The sequence below is a fragment of the Schistosoma haematobium genome, chromosome 3 (assembly GCF_000699445.3).
Source record: "Schistosoma haematobium chromosome 3, whole genome shotgun sequence".
Lineage (NCBI taxonomy): Eukaryota > Metazoa > Platyhelminthes > Trematoda > Strigeidida > Schistosomatidae > Schistosoma > Schistosoma haematobium.
In genome coordinates this window covers 27,472,964-27,495,950 of record NC_067198.1, presented here as the reverse complement: position 1 = coordinate 27,495,950, position 22,987 = coordinate 27,472,964, and the positions used below count along the sequence as shown (strand labels likewise).

The 22,987-nt window shown below is 35.4% G+C and overlaps 2 protein-coding genes across 2 annotated transcripts; both read left to right on the top strand.

Moving 5' to 3' along the window:
* Positions 1 to 490: 490 nt before the first annotated feature.
* Positions 491 to 4,450, top strand: PGAP3 (Post-GPI attachment to proteins factor 3; the record flags this gene model as incomplete). The annotated part of the gene is made up of 6 exons (XM_051213485.1): positions 491 to 799; positions 835 to 987; positions 1,020 to 1,082; positions 1,120 to 1,315; positions 2,310 to 2,520; positions 4,369 to 4,450. 6 exons carry the CDS (start codon positions 491 to 493, stop codon positions 4,448 to 4,450), a joined length of 1,014 nt encoding a protein of 337 aa, XP_051069466.1.
* A 9,113-nt stretch (positions 4,451 to 13,563) lies between these two features.
* Positions 13,564 to 22,901, top strand: LRRC47 (Leucine-rich repeat-containing protein 47). The gene is made up of 6 exons (XM_051213484.1): positions 13,564 to 13,856; positions 14,492 to 14,920; positions 14,964 to 15,404; positions 19,005 to 19,244; positions 20,616 to 20,867; positions 22,139 to 22,901. Exons 1-6 carry the CDS (start codon positions 13,845 to 13,847, stop codon positions 22,487 to 22,489), a joined length of 1,725 nt encoding a protein of 574 aa, XP_051069465.1. The 5' UTR covers positions 13,564 to 13,844; the 3' UTR covers positions 22,490 to 22,901.
* Positions 22,902 to 22,987: the final 86 nt, after the last annotated feature.

Sequence of the window (22,987 nt, the reverse complement as noted above, 5' to 3'; positions counted from 1 at the left end):
CTGCTTGTGGAGTTTTTGAAAACACTTAGATCTTACCATTTCTCTTCTAATGTATTACTTTTGTTTGTAGCAGATCCAATATTCCAGCTTCTGCCGGTCTAATCATTTATCATTTTATTGCTGAAAATGTACCATATCCTTGTGATGTACATTTTGGCTTGTTTTCTTTTAAAATAAATAGTTTTGTAAAACCCTTATTAATAAATCATAACTTCTCTAGTTAAGTGTTTTAAATACCCGTAATTTCTAGTTTGTCAGCTTTATGGAGCAACAGTTATTTTTGTCGTGTAATTTTATGTTTTTGGTGATATTGCTCATGATCCGTTATCCAATTTTATCCGTTTAGGTATCACATTGTTGTGAGCATTTCAGACTCGTGCTGATTAGTCATCTTGTTGCTAATTGTCTCTCAACTTTTCCCCTCTTACTGTTCTTTAAAAACGGTTTGGCGCCTCGTCATGTAGTTTGATTGCATTGGTACACATCTATTATGTATTTTGATGTGATCCAAGCATTTGTTTATGTTCTGTTAGTTGTCATACCTTCTGTAGTTTCATCTGTAGGAGATCAGACTCTTCTGTTTCATGAATGCAATCAGAAGTGCAGAGAGGAAATATGTGAATCTTCTTTGTCAAATAGACGAAGTTACTGGGATAAACACTTTAATTCTTCTCGAGTTGTAATCTTCGAGAATTCAATTCTTTGGGATTGCGAGTCTGAGTGCAAATATCGCTGCATGTGGAATACTGTTTCTGCACTTGAGAAAAATGGTTGGCCTGTCCCTCAATTTAATGGAAAGGTGAGTTAATCATCTTTCTGTAATCTTATTACTAGTGGCCATTCATTCGTCTCTGTGGTATACAAGAACCAGCATCTGCCATATTTTCCCTCCTGAACTTTATGTTTAATTGTTACATGTTCAATAAATTCTACAGATATGTTCCATACAATTCTCCTATGTATAAAACTTGGGTGATGCAAATTATCGTAAGTTTTTAAACACTAATTCTGTATCCCAGTTTTCTATGAACGCGTGGGTTTGGTCAACAATATTTCACACAAGGGACACATCGTTTACTGAAGCAAGTTCATTTTTAAAAATAACATGTGATTTCACAGAAAATGGATTATTTTAGTGCACTTGCATTTGTTATTGCATCTGTTATGGTTTTACACCGGAGAATTTTCAATCCAAATCGATTTATTACTATCCTGTTTTCTGCTCTTCTATCAGCCTTTTTTGTGAACCATGTAAATTACATGACTTTCGTTAATTTTGACTATGGCTATAACTTGACTGTCAACATTTTATTCGGTAAGTTTATTTTAAATAATCTCATGATTCATACACTGTATTTCTTTCTTTATCCCAGGTATTTCAACTAGGTTAGCTACTATACATAAGTTACTGATCCTCTTATCAACAGATTATTTGATTGTTTGATAGCGATGTCTTTAGTCTCCAAGTGATTGTTTAGAATATCAAGAGGAAATTCAGCTTACCTTAGTGAAAATAAAGTGATGAGCGACAGAATTATGGAGAAATGGGGTTGATGTAGTACCATTTTGCACTCTTGATCAGCTTACGGCTGATTAATTACTGAGGTTCCAAGGACAGTAATACGTGAGTTCACATTATCATACCTGTAAGCACCCTAGTAAGTTGAAAGGAGCGAGGATGGAGGAAATTTGAATACTTTTTAAAACATGATACTTATGGCATGTATGACATTTTGGTACATTAGAGGGCACTTAAAATATACTTTAGGTGTGTGATGTCATTTTCTAGTAATCATCATGTATAAGCTGTATCTGTCCGAATTCCACAATAATTAAATTTACAGAAGACTACTGAGTCATATATGATCTCCCAATACGAAAATTCTGTTGAGTGACTAGCCCTTAACCTTATTCGTCTCAATATAAATTTATTCAAATCTAATATAGCTAGCAACCAGTTAAATCTAAGTTTGACTAATGTTCTTCCTCTACTTCAGTACAAAGACCTGATGAGCAATAAAATATGGTAAGAATGGTGATGGTTGAAAGCGTTCAGTTTTCAACTAGTAGGTCTTTAAGCAAAATCGTGTCCTAAGCATTTTAATTTGAGGAATCGGGTAGTTTCAATATCTCAGACCTAAAGTGAGACTGAAGATTGAGTACACCGTCTTGTAAATGAGTTACAATAATGTTATTAGAGGTATAAAAGTGGCTCTCTTAAGTAGAGTACATTCGATTCCTATAACCTATAATTGACATGTTTATTCTTGTTAACATTATGATAATTAGTCGTTGTTTTAATTCAACAGGTCTAATCAATTGTTTTGGCTGGTTATTTTTCTGCATTTACTTTTGTGATTATAAAAGACAACCATATATTATTTATTGTTGGTTATCAGTTACATCCTCTATGGTTTTCATGCTGCTAGAATTATGCGATTTCGTGCCAATCGGTTGGATATTTGATGCTCATGCCTTATGGCATGCTTCTTCCATATTAATAATTATTCCTTGGTACAAGTGAGTGTAATTTATAAAGTAACGATTCCTACAGAATTAAATACTTCCTTCAGGAACAGGCATTTTTAATCACGAAAAGATATTATTTGGGTCCATTTGTTTCGTGTTAGTTTAGAACTTTACATTGGCCAATAAATCGTATTTAACATGTAATAGTTGTACAGTTGTTACTACTTCGTGATATTTATGAGTGGCTTCATAGGTTTCTCTTGCTTTTTGTCTTGTGTAATCTTTTTAGCATAAAATTAGGCGTCACTTTTACGGTCATCAAATTGAACTATGGGAATATCGCGTGTGATCGCTATGCAGAGATTTTGTACGCTTTAATGGTAATTTTTGCTACGGATTGATATTGTCTAGGAAGCCACTAATAAGCAAGGGGTACTGAGAGACAATTTTGTCCTATTTTGGGTTTCCTCAAAACTGTCTGCCTTCTGCTTCACATAGCTTAAACCTAGGGCTCACCAGGTTTCGCGGCGAGTAAAATTCTAAGTAAATGACTATATGAAATCCCATATACACTCCATCCACTTTGTGACTTCACAGTCCTCATTCGTTGTTATATGTGCCTCATCATCTCTCAAATTTATTGACTCCATGGCTTTTCACTGCTTAAAAAACATAAACTGAAGGATAATAAGACTGAAAAGATTTGGTAGTAATCAAACTTTCCTGTGTTCTTGACCAATAGCAAACTACTTGTCAGTAATTAATATCATTCAAATTTTTCTTTGAAAGAATCATTAATTTGTTACCGATTCGCGAATGTATTCTTTCCGTGTTGATTGTTTCCGATCAGTTAGTGATATTCAAAATTCGTTGGAAATTCTGTGAAACGGTGAAGTGCACTCGACTATCAGTAAAGATATACTCCCCTACAATTCTAGTTTGAGTGTATTTTCATTCTATCAAGTCAGTTATCTTGCTAAAACCCACCTCCATTTCATGCTGCATAGATGATGAGACACGTGTAAGATTCTTACTCCCATTACTGTTAAGTTACACTAATTGCTGTTGGGTATGTAATCATGATGCTTAAACTTCTGTTGATATACTGGTAATTAATTTGTAGAAGCGCACTCTGTTGTTCATTAGTCATCAAAAATAACGGGTTTCTCAGTGCTTTGTCTCGTAGCAGCTATCCTGTGATATATTTTCACTTACAATAGTTGTCATCCAACCAATAGATATGTTTGTAACCCACTTCACGTACTTTAATTTGTGTTTAGATAACAACAGTAACTATCATAATAGATACACGGTCTCGCATTTGATTCCGGAGTTAAATTTCAATCAGAATTGACCTTTGTGTCTGTCTAATAATCTCTATCTTAACTCAGTGGTTGTAAGCTAATAGATTCCAAGGTTTTTGAGAGTATTTCAGTTAGAAAAATTTGACTTTTGGATTGTCAGAACGCAATTTTCTTCGTGTAATTAAAAACAAATAATCGATTACTGAAAAATTTGTTTGGCTCAATGTTTCGGAGTCAAATTAAGTGAATTGGAATAACCAATATAACAAATCTGTAAATCACTAATTTCAAAAATTCATTAATAATATGTGCATCAACTTTTTGTATTATCAAGTGACTAATTGTGTCATCAATACCCTTGATTTTTGGTCTAAAAAAATCGTACCCGTTGTTTGGAGTGAGGTGAATTGAAACCACTGAGAAGGTATGGAAGTACTTAAGCCTACAGACGTAGCAAACTTTATTTGTCTAGTTTCATAAATACGGAAATGTAATTTGAAGATTTTCGTCAATTTTATTCAATCCTTATAGAAATTGATAAGGATTTCCTTGGTATCAGTCATATTATTAGTATCCCGTTTCATTATCACTTCAGATTTATCATTGCTGATTGTCTTTATCTATTGGGACAAGCTCCTTCAAAAAGTAAACCGAAATTCAATCGTCTGTCTGCCTAAGAAATTAGTATCAGCAGTGAACCATGCTGTGATTCTCTAACGATTTTCCGATTGATTTGCGTTTATTTTTGTTTCATGATTTCTTTATACTATGATTTTTATTTCAAGTGTCATGATTACTTTATCATGACCGTTTGTCATTTTAACCCAGTTAAAGGTTAACTACGCCTTTTAATCGAATATACAGCTTGATAATAAATTTCTTGTATTGTTTCTTCTGCATTTTTTTAGTTTTTTTAATTCCAGAAAAAGTAATATTGTAAAATTCATTAATATTACCTAATGTAATTGAGTATGTTAGCCAAATAAGTTACATCAATCATATTACGTCGCAACTCATTTACCATCTAATGTTTGCGCACTGGGGTTTGTGTCACACTGTATTAGTTGAATGCTTGCGCTAATGGTTACCAAGATGATGGGGTTGTGTGTATTCACAATTGATTGATCACTGGGTGGTGACCAATATCATGTGTGTCAAGTCCTTATTAGTGCAGATCGATTGCTATCGACCATGATGCAATGTGGCCACCAGTCTAGGTGACTCGACACTGCGTGCACTATTGAGATTAGATGGTGGTTGGAGGTAGTCGACAGGAAACCCTAGATCCGAGTTTCGTGCTACTTGGCGCTCGTCAGCAAGGTGTACCTGTAATCTTGAGGGAACTGGTGCTCCCTGACGGGTTCGATCCCGTGTCACCCAGCTTCACAGTCAGAGACGTTACCACTGAGCTATCCGGGCCGCGACCAACCTCCTGTAGGACTGAGACGTAATCACAATTGATTGATCACCGAGTGGTGACCAATGTCATGTGCGTCAAGTCCTAATTAGTGCAGATCGATTGCTATCGACCATGTGTGTATTGATAGCAGACTGAAGTGTTATGTTTTAAGTTTTATAAATCCTATCGCTAACCACGTTTTAAGTTAGATGGGTGATATTTATAAGACTGTCTAATGCTTAAAACATTTTTGGATATTAGGTTATCCATTCAAAGACATGAAAAGTGAAATCGTAACCAGCCAGTACAGAAGTAATGTAGTTCCATCGGGTTTTGTTAAAAATACTCCACTTTGTTCAGTGATTTACACATGTGTGTTATTTATTTATATTGGTTTGTCAATGCATTACAATTTCTGTTGAAAAGTCAACAGACCCTAGTGATCTTAAGTACATAAAACTATGTGAATTAGTACGGACCATAAATTACTCATCAATATTAAAAAGACTAATCCACTAATGACTTATTAGCTGTGAATTTGAAGTAATATAACGGAATAGTGTAAAAGAAGGCAGAATAAGTGTGTTTATTGTGAAAAGTTATGAAGCATTTACATGATACATATACATAGCCTCCAATAATCGTATCTCTCGATGTATTCCGCAATCCGAACTGAATCGTTTGGTCTCCATATGTTATGCCGACGCCGTTCTTCCTAAATACTCAAACTGCACTTTGTCTAACAACTTCTGCAACTCCAATGCCATGTTCCGCTACTTACAAATAGTCTTTTGAGTAGCACCTACTACCATATGGAACTAGTCCTAATGGATCTAGAACTTCAACAAAACCTAATCGAGAACTCAAAGTATGCAGCATGAAGCTATATTGTATTATTGTGATCGTTTTAAACACGTAACTGTATAGTGGATGTATTGGCTATTCACTCGTTGGCAAAATGGAGATATGTCTTGATCTCCACCTAGTTATTCTGTGTCTATTAACAAAGCCCAGTTATCCAAATACTGGTCTATTTATCATCAGATATTAAACAGCCTAATATAATTCACTAGCAGGTAGATGTACATGTTAATGAAATAACAAGACGTGACTTTATATAACTATTTGGTTAGTTTAGCTTCCCGACATGCTTGCATTCCGATGTTAAGTTTTACAGCATGAATTCAGATATTCACTCACTATTACCTCGTGTTGCTGAAGATTTGAGGGAGTTCCGTTGACTGTAATTGACTTCCTGTCTTTTTTAATGGATTAACACTTTAACGTAACTGAGGCGGCTGTCTTGCGCCATCATTTTTGATAAACAGATGAGCACAGTCTTCAGACGCGATTATGGATGTCTCACATCTCAGTGTGTGGAGAGAAATCTGTTTAAATTTTGAGTATTGTTTGAATTGTTACAAGTAGTTGACTATTCACAGTGAAGACATTTGCGCGATTAAAATATTCAGCTGGATAAGATTGTATTGTTCTGTAAACCAACTCGGCAGTACCAGTTTCAAGCGTTACTAAGGGACGTTTCTAGAGCAACATTAGATGTGACAGAAACAGACAAACCTGATACCCCAGTGCCTTCTAACCAACTAACCAAAAGATAAGAAGAAAAACCATAGTTGCGAGGAAAGGTGTGTTCAGTTATATTCAGGGACAAAGGAACGTTATACCGGCTATTTATCAGAGTGAAAGTGTCTTACATCATGTCATGCTGTAGTCTTCTGGTGGTATTTAACCAAGCACTTCAAACTAACCTTACTTCTCAAAACCAACATGGCTAGGGTCAATGCTTGACGCTTACTGAACTAGTTATTTCAGAGGAGCAGGTGTTTACTGTTACACTTCTTATTTCACCTGGAGTCATTACCAATCGATGTCATTCTAACCTCGAGTGGACAACTGAATCCCTTCAAATTCATTTATGGCAGAGTGGTAGGCACTAGTGTCCATTTACTTTTAGCCAGGCACTACTGTAATTTTTCGAAATGACAGCCACTGTAGACCAAGGTTGTTAGCCTAGTGTGGTCACAAATCATTTCGAGAGTAGTAGTGGTTGGATAGTGTCAAGTTATACATTATGAGACCTGGCAGCCGACGAACATTGTCTCTAGATTAGGTGCATCGATTGGATTAGTCTCCGATATCTAGCACTGCAGCTTTGTTCCAACTATCCTGAGTTTCACATCAAATTTAATATCAAAACATCCCCGGAAATTAATTTTTCAGTGACACTAGGACCTGAATGTGGAATTTTTGAGACATCCTGCATTTTATAGGGCTACTAAGTGTAGCCTTCCATGTGAAGGGTCACACATTAGTCTGTAGTGGATTGTTATTAGTCTCCCAGTTCCATTAGGACACATACTTTCTACTATGACCAACGTCTTAGCCTAGAGAATTTAGTTTTGCTTTTAAAACCATCACATTTCTAAGTATTGAATGTAGCGACAAATGAATCCACAAAATAAAGTTTTGTGAGTCTTTGACATTGATCTTGATCTCATTAGTTATTAGTAACCCGACATCTGACTCTAGTTAGATCGGACGAATAATCGTTATCAAATGATTGTTACCGAATTCGGTTGTACCAAGAGGATTCGATTTTACATTGTATTTTGAAAAGCCGAAGTATTGATAACTCTGGGCTTTTACGACCTAGGGCTTTATTCTCCATAGTCATAAAAAGCTTGTATTTAGATTAATCATTTCTGTCTATCAAGTTTATTATACTCTGAAGTGCATACACGTCACGATGCTTATGACAGCGGTGTTTCAATTTCCTCGGCTTTTTCTTAAAGATTTTAAAAGTATTCTGTCCCCTTTTTGAGCTACAAGCCACATGGCTGGTAATTGGAGCATTGCAGTCAAAGCAATGCGCCAGGATGTTGTATAAGTCAGAAAGCATATTGTCAACATTATTATTTTGGCGAGATAAGATTCCTATAGTGAGCATCGAAAAAAGGTTCAGTGCGCTTTCAAGTTTGTTGATCAAACTTCCTGCTTCAGTACATTATTGGAGCTTTAGAGTTCAATTGTATAGTGTTTAGAGAATGAATAATACGTGTAGGGTCAGTGAAATGTCACTGAGCCCTAGCCAAATCATCCGGCAGTTGGGTCACTCAATATCGAACAGATCATCGATCCCCTTCAAGGTCAAGGGCAACCAGCGCGCATAAGTCAATCGTGTGCCATGCGCTGGCCAATGTGGTGATGGTCTCACTATATTCTTTGTACTTATTCTTATTAATATATTCCCGTAATAACGTCCTTTGTGCTGTACGGTCTTCAAAGCGTCCATAGTACCTTGATACGACGAAGTGGTTATCTACGTTGTGTTGACCGCGAGGTGTGATTTCGACTTAAACTGCTGGTCACACCACTCCCGTCTAATTAGAGTAGGCCCCCAATCATCCGACTCAGATCATCCACGTTGGTGATTTACATGCTCAATATGACTATGATCACTGGTAAAAAAACTGATAATCGACGTGCATTGCGATAGAGTCTATATTGATTTTAAGTAACGGGTCAAATATATTATTCTTCCTAGTCGATTTTCAGACCTGTTAGACCAATCCACAAAGTTCTGATGTTTGAACTAACTTGTTAAATCGACCAGATACCGAAGTAGAACTCCAGATTAAAATCACCTCCGATGATTTTAAGCGTATGCAGTTGATGCAAAGAGATGAAAAATATGTTTGTTGGTAACTTACCAGAGTCAGTATTTATGTGAGGTAGTTTGCATATGTATCCCGCCAGTAGATAATTTTGCAGTCCACAAGTTATGGTAACCCGAATGGAGTCATCTATAGCATCAAGACATTCATTCTTAAATTTACACGCCTGAACGTTTGAACGGATATTGATAATTGTACCCCCTCCCGTTCCGTGACGTCTGTTGGTTTGGTAGAAAACGTAGTTATCTACGTGTGGGGAGTAATCGGATATAGGTAATTTGCACCACGTTTCCGTAATAGGTACAATGCTTGGATCTATAAGGAATAAAAAGATTTTAAGATGAGTAATTTTATTAGACAGAGAGTGGGCGCTGAATGAAGAAATAAGAAGCCGAGAGGTGTCATAATGAAGCAGGCTAGAGTATAGAATACAAGTGGTAGTTCCATGAATACTCGTGGGGTTGGCTAAGGTAATAGTTATGCTCTGTGATGGAGGAGATTATGCAACTTTGTCATCATTTATGATATATTCACCGTTGCCGACAGGAGGGCCAGGGGAACCGCAACAAAGTCATCTAATTGTCATTCATTATAATATCTGATAGACGTATAGTGTACATCTTGGAGGCCGGACCAAGAAGGGTATTGGGTCTATTTATGAGACCAAGTGGTTGTTTATAATTCGAATTACTTTTTATACCTGATGTATGTGTAACACGTTCCAGGTGTTTATTTCCAAGGTTTATGGTTTGTTTTAGCTCCTTCGCAATTTGGAGAGAATCAAGTGTTGTTAAACACGCGATGGTTTGCAAGGTCCGAATATATCGACGTTCAGTGTGTGATCGGTTATATAGATGTTATGACTATTTTGCCCATTAGACGTTGCACAGTTACTGTATCTATGTACTGCACCGTCAGAAATTCGAACGGTATTATCTGATTTGTCAACGGCACAACTACTTGGGGTTAGATCTAAGTCAACGTTTTTAAGGAGGATGGACGTTAACTACATTGGGGTTACTTCCTTCTGTATTTTAAACGTTAAGAGACTTAGGAGACCTTATCGTTGGTGGCATATTTGTAATCAGTGGTCCTATTAGCATCAAACTTGATTTTATGACTTTTCGGATTGATACTTTTGCGAATTTGACGATAGTGGTCTGTAACTAGCCCTTCTTGCTTTTTGCTGGAATGGTGTTCTGTCTGAGAGAATCTCAATATCCTTGAAAATCTGTTTCTGTGTCATCGTATTGGAGAAAGTTAGGAACTCACTGGCGTCTACAGATGAGTTGAATTTGAACAAGATCGGTGAGTACATTCCAGAATGACTTCTTTTTAATCTTGTGTACACAAATGGTACATCTATCATATTGCTGGCTCCAAGCAGACTAGACTTGGTATTTTTAAAGGCACATGTGTCCGTTATATTAAGCACAACTCCATTCCTAGATCGCCTCATTCTTTCAAATACTTCAAAAGCAATGCGATCTGCGAAATTATTTTTGTCATTCATCTGATATAGAGCCTCTGCGAGGTTGAGGTTGATGAGATACTTAAGCGAATTGAGAATGTTTGTATCAACCTGTAACTTTTCTATATCATCCGTTCGGTTGAAGATGTGAGTATCATGATTGTTTATCAATAGACACTTCAACATGTCTGGTATGGGGGGAACTGGCATAAGCTTGTCTGCTTCTTGATGAACGGAGTGGACCGTTCCCTTGAGACTGCCGTAAATCGCGTCGGTAGTGTCGTTAGGTCGTGTCATTTTCCTACGTTTGGCTGGACGCCTAGAAGCAGGGGCTTTCACTTCTCTTTGAGGCATGATAAGCAAATGTTAAGTAGCAGATGGATTGAATAATGTGTTGGAAATAGAAACGAGTTGAAAAAATTGAGGCCGATGGCCCGAGAGAGTCTGGAAATCAAAACCTACGTTAGAAACAACAGTGAATTTATCGTGAGGATTGGCGAAAATGTCAAATACAAGATAGGGAAATGGCAGGGAGATCGCAGTAGAGATGTCGTATGTATATTAGTACATGTATGGAGGGAAAATAGAACATAAATGTGTATATTGGGTAAATTTTAACATGTATTTTACACGGAAAGATAGTTTTATATGATAAAGTATACTAGAACCGTCGATTTTTAGTACAAGACGATCAAAGTAGATACGCTATGTAGTACATACATAAACTGAAAGTCTGCACTAGTTAAATTTGAAGGTGAAGAGATAAGTGGTTTATAAGAGTCAATGACGCATACACAGATCGTAATTCCAATATTTGTATCTGACTAGAGTGATCACTTGAGGATCTAATCAGTCGAATTACTTAATTTAGTTAAGAACTCGAAGGTAAAATGGTGGAACAAACAGGAATCTACTGATGACTACAAAATTTATATCAATATAAACATGTCACAGCAATCTCAACGGAAAGACAGCCAGTCGATACTTGAACATTGTGTTTCGCGTACGTGTGAGGTAGCTTGTTGCACCATGGAATATAGACTCGGATTAGTAACTATGGGAGAAATATAGAGTAGTCCACGTTGTCTCGCTGATAACTTTGTCCGAAATCATACCTATTCTTGGAGTGTTTGACTATTGTCTCATCGTTGGAGATTTCAACGCTCATCATACCAGGTAGACAGCGGTTGCAGCTTCAGGTGGACGTTCTGGCGGCAGCCTCCTGTCAACCATTATTGGATGTGCCATTGTACACCGTATCATAGAAAACCGATAAATATTAACCTGGAACAATGTTCGTCATTGCTCGGCTATGTCTTTACTCACCACTGTAGTGACATCGCCGACATTTAGTACCCCTCCCCACTAACAAAAAGTGATCACGTTGTACTGTAATTTAGATTCCGGACACATAAAAACAGTACCTCCCCCACCCAGTCCCAATATCTGGCGGACTAAAATTCCGGCCATCAGAAAGTGTACTATCTCAGCTGGGTCGATCAATACAGATGGGTCAATCGAAGAAAAATGGAATAAGTTTGAAGCCGTATGCCAGTATGTAACATCGCCGTTAACCGCTGGTCAACACGTAGACTATCAAATTGCCCTATATGGATTGACAAGGAAACGCGAAAGCTGCTAAGACGTAGGAAGTACCTCATGAACTCGTGCTTGTCAACAGAGCACGAACTGTTTAGGTGTGGATACCAAGAAATTCAGGGTGTATGTTAAAAGGCCGTGAATAGATGATACACCACATACAAAAAACAGTTAGCGTATGATACTCTTCCTTACCGAAATCGATTATTTTCATACACTAGACGAAGAACAAAACTCAGTGAGGGTATTTTTATAGTACTGTTGCGTGGAAATTCAGACATATCGGCTGAATCATATCTGGACACGGCTGAAGCGTGATCAAACTATGTCAGAAAAGTCTACTCTACGAGTATTGTTACCATTAGTTGTCATAACCACACCACTGAGATATCAGCTATAGGACCTGTACATGTGACTGAGGAAGCCGCTCTTCAATTTCTCATTAGCCTCAGACTTAGTAAGACACCGGGTCCTGGTGAGTCACTTTCACGAAAGCTGTCATCTCTCGCAAACACTATTTCAAAGCCACTCATGATGCTCTACAACGTGTCTTCTTCCCACGCTCAATTCTCTAGGCATTGGAAAGATGCTATAGCTAGTCTTATATTTTAAGATGATCTGAGAAGGATCGTATCTAACTGCTGACCTGTCAGTCTAGCCAGCATAGTAGTTAAGTTACTCGAAAAGACGATTCGGGTTCAGTTACTAGGTCACACAGAATCATACAATTTGCCAAAAGTCCAGAGTAAAAGTTTGTCTGTCGATGTGATATTCTTAGATTTCAGCGAAGCACTTGAAAAGGTTTCTCAATTATGTCTTATGCAGAAACTCTCGAGCATTGGAACAACAGGTGCAGCACAAGAATGGGTAAGAAAATTCTTCTGTGGCTGAATTCAGAGGGTGAGGGGGAATAAGACACTATCTGAATGATAGCTGATCATAAGTGACGCACTTAAAGACACTGTCTTAGGTTCCTCGAGAGTGCTTGAGTTAGTGACATTATGCCAAAATATAGCAAACATTAAGTGGTGAGGCTGGTCATCTTGGTCTCCAAGCTTCCCTCAAGGAATTAGTTAAACGACCTCAAAGTTTTGGCCTGGAACTGACTTTTAAAATGTGTGTGCGCATTGGACACGGTAACAGTTATCAGTATATTATCAACAGATATCGCCTACATGAGTGCAGGGAGCCATATACTTAGAACAAACAGCAACTCAAGAATTAAAAGCATTTGAGAATTGCAACTTGGCAGCCGCCAACAGTTTCCGGGCATTATGGTCACTTCGTCTGACATCCAAGTGCTTTGACGAGATGTTTCCGGTTTTATACCTCACCCATGTTTGACTAAACCTAGAGTATTGTGTCTAGGCAGCTATTCTATGTTTTGGTAATGATATTAACACAATAGAGCGCGTTCAGCATGTGAGTACAAAGTAAGCAAGGGGTCTTTTCCAACTCTCTTACGATGAGTGCCTAAAACGCTTGAACCTACCCCCTTATCATTACGTTGAACGTGATTTGACCTTATATTGGTATTCTGTATCTTTAATAAATATTTGCGTGGTAAAGAACTAATCATCTCGAAAGCCATAGCAAGGAGATTCAAAAACCGCGATCTCATAAATTTAGGATGGTATTCACTTTTTCTTATCTAGTAGTCAATAGTTGTAGTACCCTACCAGAACAAGTGGTATCACTCATATGAATGAACATTTCAAGGAGAAGCTGAACGTTCACTGTAAAACAAACTGTAAATATTAACGCAGGTTCATCAATCTACTTTCCTTATAACTGAAGATTAAAGATTTTGGATATTGGATATAGGTTAGATTTATGAGGCGCAAAGGTTGATGGTGACGTTGTACTTTAAAAACGTGGGGATCCAGTCATCTATTGTTTCTTTATAAATGGCTCGTGAAGTATGTGTTTTCGTACCACATATGTATTATATTATTTTAAAGCTCGTTATGAAAGATGGGCATTTATTTTGAATGATTACATGATGTTGATATCATCACGAAAGATTGTTTCCTTTGTATAGCATAGAATTCACAGCATATAATACCTCAAAAAGTTCCTCTTAACCTCCTCATATGTCTCGGTAGATATATAAATGCGTAATAATTTTTTGTTTTCACTTCACTACTTTATATTTTGCTTTCCAATCGTATCTTCGATGCCTAGTCTTTCGTATTACCACTGATACTTTTAGTACCCCTTCTATTCTAGGATTTGGCCTGCTAACTTTATTTCTGTGCTAATGTGATATGACAACATGAATTAATGTACATGCCTACCTGGCTCTACGTTGTTACTGACTGACTGACTGACTGAACTTCTATCCAGCCAGTCATAATCCGAGTGGAGCCTAGGACATTTGCACCTCAGCCCATTAAACTCTCACTAAACACTGTTCACTGGTCGGCTATCAACTTGTTTAGGTAACATCACCAATTACAGAGATTAAGTTTTAATCGTTTATTATCTCGATCATGTCAAAACAATAGTTTTCATTTTCGATATCTTGTTCTTTTTGTATGTTTTGTACTTTCAGTGGGGTATTGTTTCGACAGCTCTCGAGGAAGGGAGACGTGAACTTGTGATTTCTGGGAAGGAAATTTCAGAAATGGTCGAAACGGTGGGGCTTGACCAAAGGATTTATGATCTAAAGAAGCTCAATTTTCTGGAAATTTCACATACTTGTTTAGAATTTCTGTCCGATGATATATCGAAGCTTTCAAATCTTGCGCAACTATGCCTTACATCAAACATGCTAAAAGCTGTCCCATCTAGTCTTGGATCTCTCCATTGTTTACGATCTTTGGACTTATCCTTTAACAACATTTCAATGATCCCTGACATTTTCAACCATTTACCTAATCTATCTAGTCTTATTTTATCTGGCAATAAAATACAAAATATACCATCTGTTCAAGGGTTAAAATCACTACATGAATTCTCAGCTTCTAAGAATCAATTGACTGTATGTTATCTTAGGTTTTTTTGTTGACTGTTTCGGCTTTTAGTTACTTCCCGAAGGAATCGAGTTGCTAACTAATCTGGCAGTCTTGGATGTTTCATATAATAACATTTCTAATTTACCGAAGGATTTGTTTAATTTATCAAGTCTCAAGAGTGCGAACTTTTCAGAAAACTCTTTAACTGATTTTCCGGCCAATATTCATCGTTGTCGCAAACTAAATGTTTTAAAGATTCATGGAAACCCTTTTAAAGATAATCGGTTGAAAAGGCTTTCTGTCGATGAACATTCACCAACTGCGCTTTTAGCTTATCTTCGTCGTTTGGACGAAACAGGGAGCAAAAAAGGAAAGAAAGTTAATGACAAAAATTCGTCACTGAAAATTTCAACCGAACCTGAAGAAATGAATAATTCCACCACTCGACTACCGGAAGTTACGAGAATTTCAATACCGCATATTGTCATTCAGCGCCCAAGTGACGATGAAGTATGTTTGTTCCCCTACAATTCTATCAGTATTTCGGCAAATTCTTGAGATTATTTCAATCTATAAATTGGTTAAATAGTTTTATAAGTTGTATATAAATTATAACGCCTATATCTGTCTTTAACTAATAAGCCATAATGTAAACACAGATTCTGCTTAAAATTATTTACACTGAAAACCTAACAGAAATCAGTAACACTAATACTAAATTTCCAACGGATTTATAATATTTTTTAACTCAGTCCTGCCTAATCTGAATTCGTCGGAAAATTGCTTTTAATGAGGTCATCCTAAAATTAATGTAACTAAGATTTTGTTTTCAAATGGTGTTTTAGCTACCTACATATTAATAAATCGTATAATTAGGGTTTCAGTACTAGGATTTTTTAAATATTGTACTCTACATTCTTGTTGAAATGGTTAACTTGATTATTTCCGTTGAGCGAAACTGATATTCTAATATATTATCAACAGGTTGTTTCGAACCTTTGAGTAGTTATGTTGCTATCAGTTGATACTGTCCTACTTTTTGCATATTTGGTATCATTTTTAAAGTACTTATTGATTCAAATACAAGTCAGATTCAGTTTCACTACTGTGTTTTGTATAGGTGAATAATTTTAGTTTGGTTTTTAACATGGAGTAAAGTATAGATATAAACACTGTTGGAAATAAGGAAATGTTAATTAAAATGTTATAAGAGTTCTGAATATAACAGGATATCCTAAATATATTTCCAATAAATAAGAACTAGCACCAATCAGTCTCTTGAATAGGGAATAGGGTTTTGTTACCTTGTCGTACTAATTGTAAGCACAATAGTACGTTCATAAAATGAATGTCTATTGAACTAATGAGATTGGTACAAAAGCAAAAAATATTCAAAAAGCGTCATTAAATTTTTAGAAATAATCTTTGTACGACTAAACAAACACCATAACTACCAACCAAATTGTTGGCAGAGAAAATCATTTAGTATCATACATTGGGTGTTAGACCATGAGATGATTCGGTCGTTCGACTAAACCTGACAGCTTAGCCCATTTAAAGTGTGAGTGGAGCTACCTTGTAGGACTTGCTGTCTGTCCAATAACTATCATAGCTGGCTGGTTTTTGTTCTCAATTGGTACGAATCTTAAATCATCCATAAGACGTAAAACCACCCTTTTTACTTCAGTTGTGTTCGTCGGCGGTATACATAGGATATACAACCAAAGTGGGATAAAAAATAGCCCCTCCACAAACCGAATACATGTCATCTGAATAATGACTTTCATCCGAGGGATTGCTTAAACAGCTAACTTCCGTTTCAAGTAGAATGAAATTCTCGGTAGGAGGTTGCCGCGGCGTTAGGATTTGCGTGATAGATTGCTACTCATCAGCATATGATGTGAAACAATCGTTCAACATATCTTAGGAAAGGTTAGGTTCCTTATATTAAGATCACTAACCGCGGCTTGCTATCCCGTTTCATCGTTGAGAAATAACAGAATGTGATCAAAATGGTGAGAGATCGACAAGGGTGATGTTATTCTCAGTTTCCATACAGTATTATCTTATGTGGATTAAAAAGTAGTCAGGTACCTCAGAAGAATTCAGTTGTCTGCATTGACATCAGTTATAGATGGGAAAGTGAAGGTTTTTAGTCTTTTATAGGGTTCATTTCTAATAAACACTTCTGACACCAAATGTAACAAATGTTCTAATTGTCCGTTGTGAGCTCGTGCTAGGGAATGATGGTAAATCAGTTGATGAGGTTGTGAATCTTCATCGACTGAGTTGGTTGGGCAACGTTTTGCGCATGCCTGAACACCGATTACCACGACGCGCAATGCTAACTAATGTTGGGGACGGTTGGAAGAAAGTAAAGGGCGGCTAAACCAGAACGTGGTATCAGTGCTTGAAGTCACTAACTTCTAGTCTAAGCCATGTTTGTAGATGCAGACTACTTGGTTGGGGTCCTCGTGACTATCGTAACCAATGGTTGGAGACTCTAGGTAACATGGCTAAGAATCGATCACAATTGTGTAGGTGTATACACTCTTTGTTTTCTCTTAAACCGCGGGATTAAGATTAGTTTCTACCTTTATTTTTACGAACTAATTCTTTCTTCCTGTACTATATATGCAATCTTTTATATATTACCACCACTGAATTCACTACTTCTATGAATCCGGTATTCAACTTGTTTTCCTAATGAGGTATGGCAACTTGGACCGATGCACATATGTGCCTGGTCCTGCGTTGTAGCTGACTGACTGACTTACATTTTTGATGAAAGAAGTATCGTAAACTCTGTGGGCTCTGTATGTTAGATTGCAGTGATCTGAAAATAATACATTCTGTGTATTATCTGATGTCATATTTTGCTCTGACCACTAAAGTATTTCACCTCATCTCTGTCAAAATTACATAACACATACTTTTAATTTAAATTTACCAATCATCTGAAATGGCTAAAGGTCGTAGAACCACTTTTGATTCATGAACTACAAGCAAAATCTTCATCCTAATTGGTAATTTCCAAACAACTTTGAAAATGGTCAGTTGTGGTTTGTCACAACGTTTTGCTGGTTACAGGTGGCATCGTTTTCAACCTGTTTCCTTTTTTATAGCTTGAATATTATTAAAGTAAGTATATAGTATGAGTTTAGAGTCTCTGAAAACAAAAAGATCGGTTTACCAATCAAATGATCTACTGGTCTTTATTTGTTTGTTACATTTTATTTATAGCACAGAAATTAAGGTAGTGCTAAGCACAATGATATGCACCACACAAATGTAATGATAATTCGGTAAAGGAAAACAAGAGGTGAAGGTCGTACAGTCCATAAATAAGTGAATACAAAAAACAGTTAATAAAAATTATAGTTCAGTTTAAAATAGCCATGAAAAGGTTTTTTTATATTTAAGGCAGTTCGTCTAATTAACTTGATGTATGTAATGAAAAACAAAAATTTATAATACAAGTCTCAGATATCCTTGATGCATCGGCACCAAATTTTCCAGACATAGCCAAACCTATCCTTTTTCTACCCTGTTAATGTTGGAGGTGACAGGTTTGAATTACACACGTAGCTTCAGGAAAGTTTTACCCAATTTCGTCCGTTCTAACGATAGTTATAAAATCGACCATTCGTTAACTTGAAACAGTTTAGAGAAGACTGGATTTTAAAAAGACACAATCCCATGGTATCCAGTGACTAAAATAGGTTTTTATACTGTTTGTTTCATTAGAATTTTGAAGTTCATGGTCACCGTTAGATTAGAATCATGGTTTTTCAACTTCTCTATGTGAATCTTCCGTATGAACCAACAACACTGGATGTTTCCTTTTCGTCCTCTTAGTTTCTTACAAACACTACGTGAATCCAATGAGTATGACTTCTCTGTTTAAGGCTAACACTACTGAAGTCTAGATTTTTATATTAGTGTGGCAAATAACGTCACCAATAAGCTTACATTTGGTTAACATTCAATCATTTTTAAATTAGATTTAAAGAATAATTATTTGACCACCCTGTTTATTGCTATTGTATTTGCTAATATTTTCAGGTTTGTGTAATTCGTCGTTTTTATACTGTTTTTTAAATACTTTAGGAATATCAAATTAATCAGACTCACTCAGTGAAAACTGGCCCACGTCCTTACATCGTTGCCTGTACGGTTCATGGTGTAGAATTTCCTTCTGAAACTAAACTGAAAGCTTTTCTTCGAGCTCAAGAAAATTGGCATCGTGATATTGGCCAAATGCGTCATCATGCAACTTTAGCTACTCATGATTTACAACTAATCCGTTTTCCGCTTGTTTACACTTTAAAGGAAGCAAAATCATTTCTAGTAAGTAAATATTATTGTAAATATTATTATATTACGTCTAATAATCTTTGTTCCTAGTTAGCATAGTGAGTGTTATATAGTTTTCTCCCTTGATTATAAAAATGAATTCCCCTAAAAATCTTTTGAAACGTAAAAGAGTATCATCAGTCTAGGGGACAGTAGAAGTGCTTCATATCAGTAAGTATTTTCAAAAGTAATTCTAACAAAAGATAAGCAAATAAGCAAAAAATAAGTTCTCTAATATAAGCTGTCAAGTTTCAAAACAACACATTAAGAGGGAAGTAGAGAGATAAACGTACATAACAAAGTATGTAAATTAAATTAATACCAGGAGTAGTGAAGAAATAAATGGGAAAGACTTTAAAAATAACGATTAGATCGGTAAAAGGCGGTACAAAATTCCAATGTAATTTTAGTCTAATGCATTGGCTAGAGCGCATCAGTTTCATATGCCCACCGCTTTACGCAACTTTATCCAACAGTCCTAAGTACTTGGAAGACATCACATTGTTACACTAGGAAATGAACTCAATGGGAATTAGATTATTTCGCTCACAGTGTAAATGGTGTAAGTTAAAGATATTATGACAAGGCTTTTTAAATAGGTTTTTTGAATTTTTTAAACTACGAATTCTTCAATTCTAATGTAATATTCTCAGGTAAGTAATGGTTGCTATGCTACGGCAGATGTTGATTTTCACGAAATCTGAAGCAACATATTAGGGAGCGATAGAAACTCATTTGAAACGTTCTTATTTTTGCTCAAGATATCCATAACAAATGGTAAATTTGATCATTGAGCTACTAGGTTACAAACATTGATTCAAATTTACTCAGTAAATCTGATCAATAGCTCTCAACAATTCATACTTATCCACTCTTAAACATCTAGTCTTTTTAAGGTTTCTGAAATCTCATTTTCATATATGAGCTATATTTATTTGTTATAAGGGTTCTTTTTTTTTAAAGATTATTTTTATCACATGTAATTTTACTCTAAATAGAAAATTACAAACACTATACAGAATACTGATATTAAAATCTTGTTGATTCAAACAGTCTGTTCTCCATTACAATTGTTTTGTATTGTGTGAAGTATAAAAGTTTGAATGTATTTGTCTGAAGTTTACCAAATGATTTTCTTTTGTATATCACCAATGCTTACATCAAAACAATTGTCTCAAAGTCGAATGTATAAACCTGTATTTGAGTTTGATAGGGTACATTAATTTCATTAACACTATATCTATCAATAGTAATTGTAAACGTTTATGAAAATTTTATTTAGGCATTATAGTATATGCCTTTTATTTTAACATGTTTGTATATATGAATATAATTTTGTGTATACATTTTTGTTTTTCATAACAGATTCATCCGTTAAATAGATCTGTTAATGGTACTGGTGAAACATTTTTAAGACAATTAGTTCAAGAAGCACAGTTAGATAGAAAATCTCGTAAACAAACAAAATTTAGTCAAGTTTATCGTTATTTGAATGTATTGGATATTGAAAGTGCAATAGCTTCAAATGTATTCAGTGATGTGTTGGTTCCTATTGTTGTGGATAGTACACCAGTGGTTATCTCAGTCCCTCCACTTACCAATAGTCATCACACACGTGTGGGTTATTACTGTGGTTTTTATATATTGCTAATAAATAATAACCTTGGTGATTATCAAAGTAAAATTCATTTTCTATTATAATCATAATAAGTGTGTGTAAACAACGGTCGCTCACATCGGGTAGCATAAATATCTAGGTTAAACTTTGATTAGTTCTACTCTGGCTCGTTTTATCCTCAACAACTGTGCAGTATCATTGTTTTTTACACAGTGTTAGCTAAAACTATCATCATTAACCTGTGTAGTAAGTTGCACAGAATTACATTCAAGTCGATCCTATCCGAAATGTGTAATAGGTAGTAAGGCTAATTAGACTACATAAATAATATTATTTCAAGGTAGAAATACTGTTATGAAGTATTGTTTTATGAACAGGTTTATGGATTGTTAAAATGAAAGAAATGCATGTTGTTTGTTCGATGAAATTTACTTGTAAAAGGCAACTAAGCGATGTTCTCTCACAACAGTGAAATATTAACGTCTAAGGTTTATTCTTTCTCTTTGCATGTACAATATTATATTAATAAAATTATTCTTAGGGACCATTGCAAATTAGAGTTATGAACCAGTCCACTTCTTATTAAAACTCAAGGTATATTGCTGATTGATATAATATATGCATGTTGAGTCTAGAGAACTAGTAGCCAATCATAATTGACTTTTCGAAACAATGCATTATATCATAAATACTCAAACAACTGGATCAATATATTTTGTTGAGATTTCTGCAGGTCAGAAACATGTAAAAACTGTAATCTAATACAATTTGGTGTTCTTATTGTTATAGAGTGAAAATCTAATTGTGAATGCAACTATTGTACTAAGTTAGATGACCGAAAATAATCGTAACATTGCTTCAAGTAACTTTTTCCTCACAAATAATATCCCGAACCCAACATTACTGCTTACGCGATAAGACAAATTCATGAGGACATTAATAACCAAACATAGCCAATTATTCCGTGTTCCTTTTAATATCGAACGGAGGATCATTAAGTTGTTACTGAAAAAAAGTTAACATAAATATTACAGTAGCGTACTATGCATACATTCTATCCTTGTGTGTTATTGTAAATCGCCTGACTACGATCTTCCGTAAAAATGATTTAATTGATTAGTAAGATTCTTAAGTTATTCATATCATCTTTGTTTTCTAGGTTGTTGTTATTGTTGTGATTACTTCTATTAGGCAGAAATAGATCATGCTTAGACTCATTTTGTGTTGTCGCTTGTTATACTTCCTACTCAATTTTCTTTTATATTTATAGTTAACTGTAGACACACATAATATACTGATTGAAGTTTCTGGAATCAATTTACCTTTATGCAAACAATTTGCTGAAGTAGTCATCGCTTGGTTATTAGAAAATGCTTGTCCACAATCAAAGGAAAATAAATCCAGTGACAAACCAAATACCAGGGAAGTTAATACAACAGAACAATCACAACTTGTTGACGAAGTGGATAAAAGGTTAACAATGAAGTCGATTGTCGTTCCACCTAACTCTCTTGTGGTACGCCCAATCCGTGTTGTCGATGTTGATTTCGATTACAATCTATGTGTCATGTTTCCATCACGATCGGATTTAACTGATGCAAAGTTTAATACCATTCGTTAGATATATTATTTTTATTACTCATATGTTATCAGAAACGAATTTATATCTATACAGATACTTAACAGAGTGGAATAATTATTTTTAACTTTTATTCATTATTGATAATGAGTTTTCTCGTTTAAAGATCCCCATCATATTAAGAGATTAATTATATTAGTCTTTTAATAAGTTTTCTGTTTATGACACGTTTCTTTTATCACCATTAACCGTCATCTTCGTTATTGTTACTGGATCATGTTTCTCATTTAAAGGCAATAAACATGTTTTAATGTATGTGTGTTTGTGATTTTGTAAGTTTGATTCTTTATTCTATTTATAACGTCTTTATTATGGTTAGGGAGACATTATAATTACTTTTCTTCATATGGAATTTGGGGAATCGAAAAAAATAAAATAAACTATTGGTTTATCACTTATCTGCTTGTTGTTTTATTTCTGCTGACAGAAATTTTCAGGGTATTTATCTATTAATTTAACCTTATTTGGTGACTGAAAGAA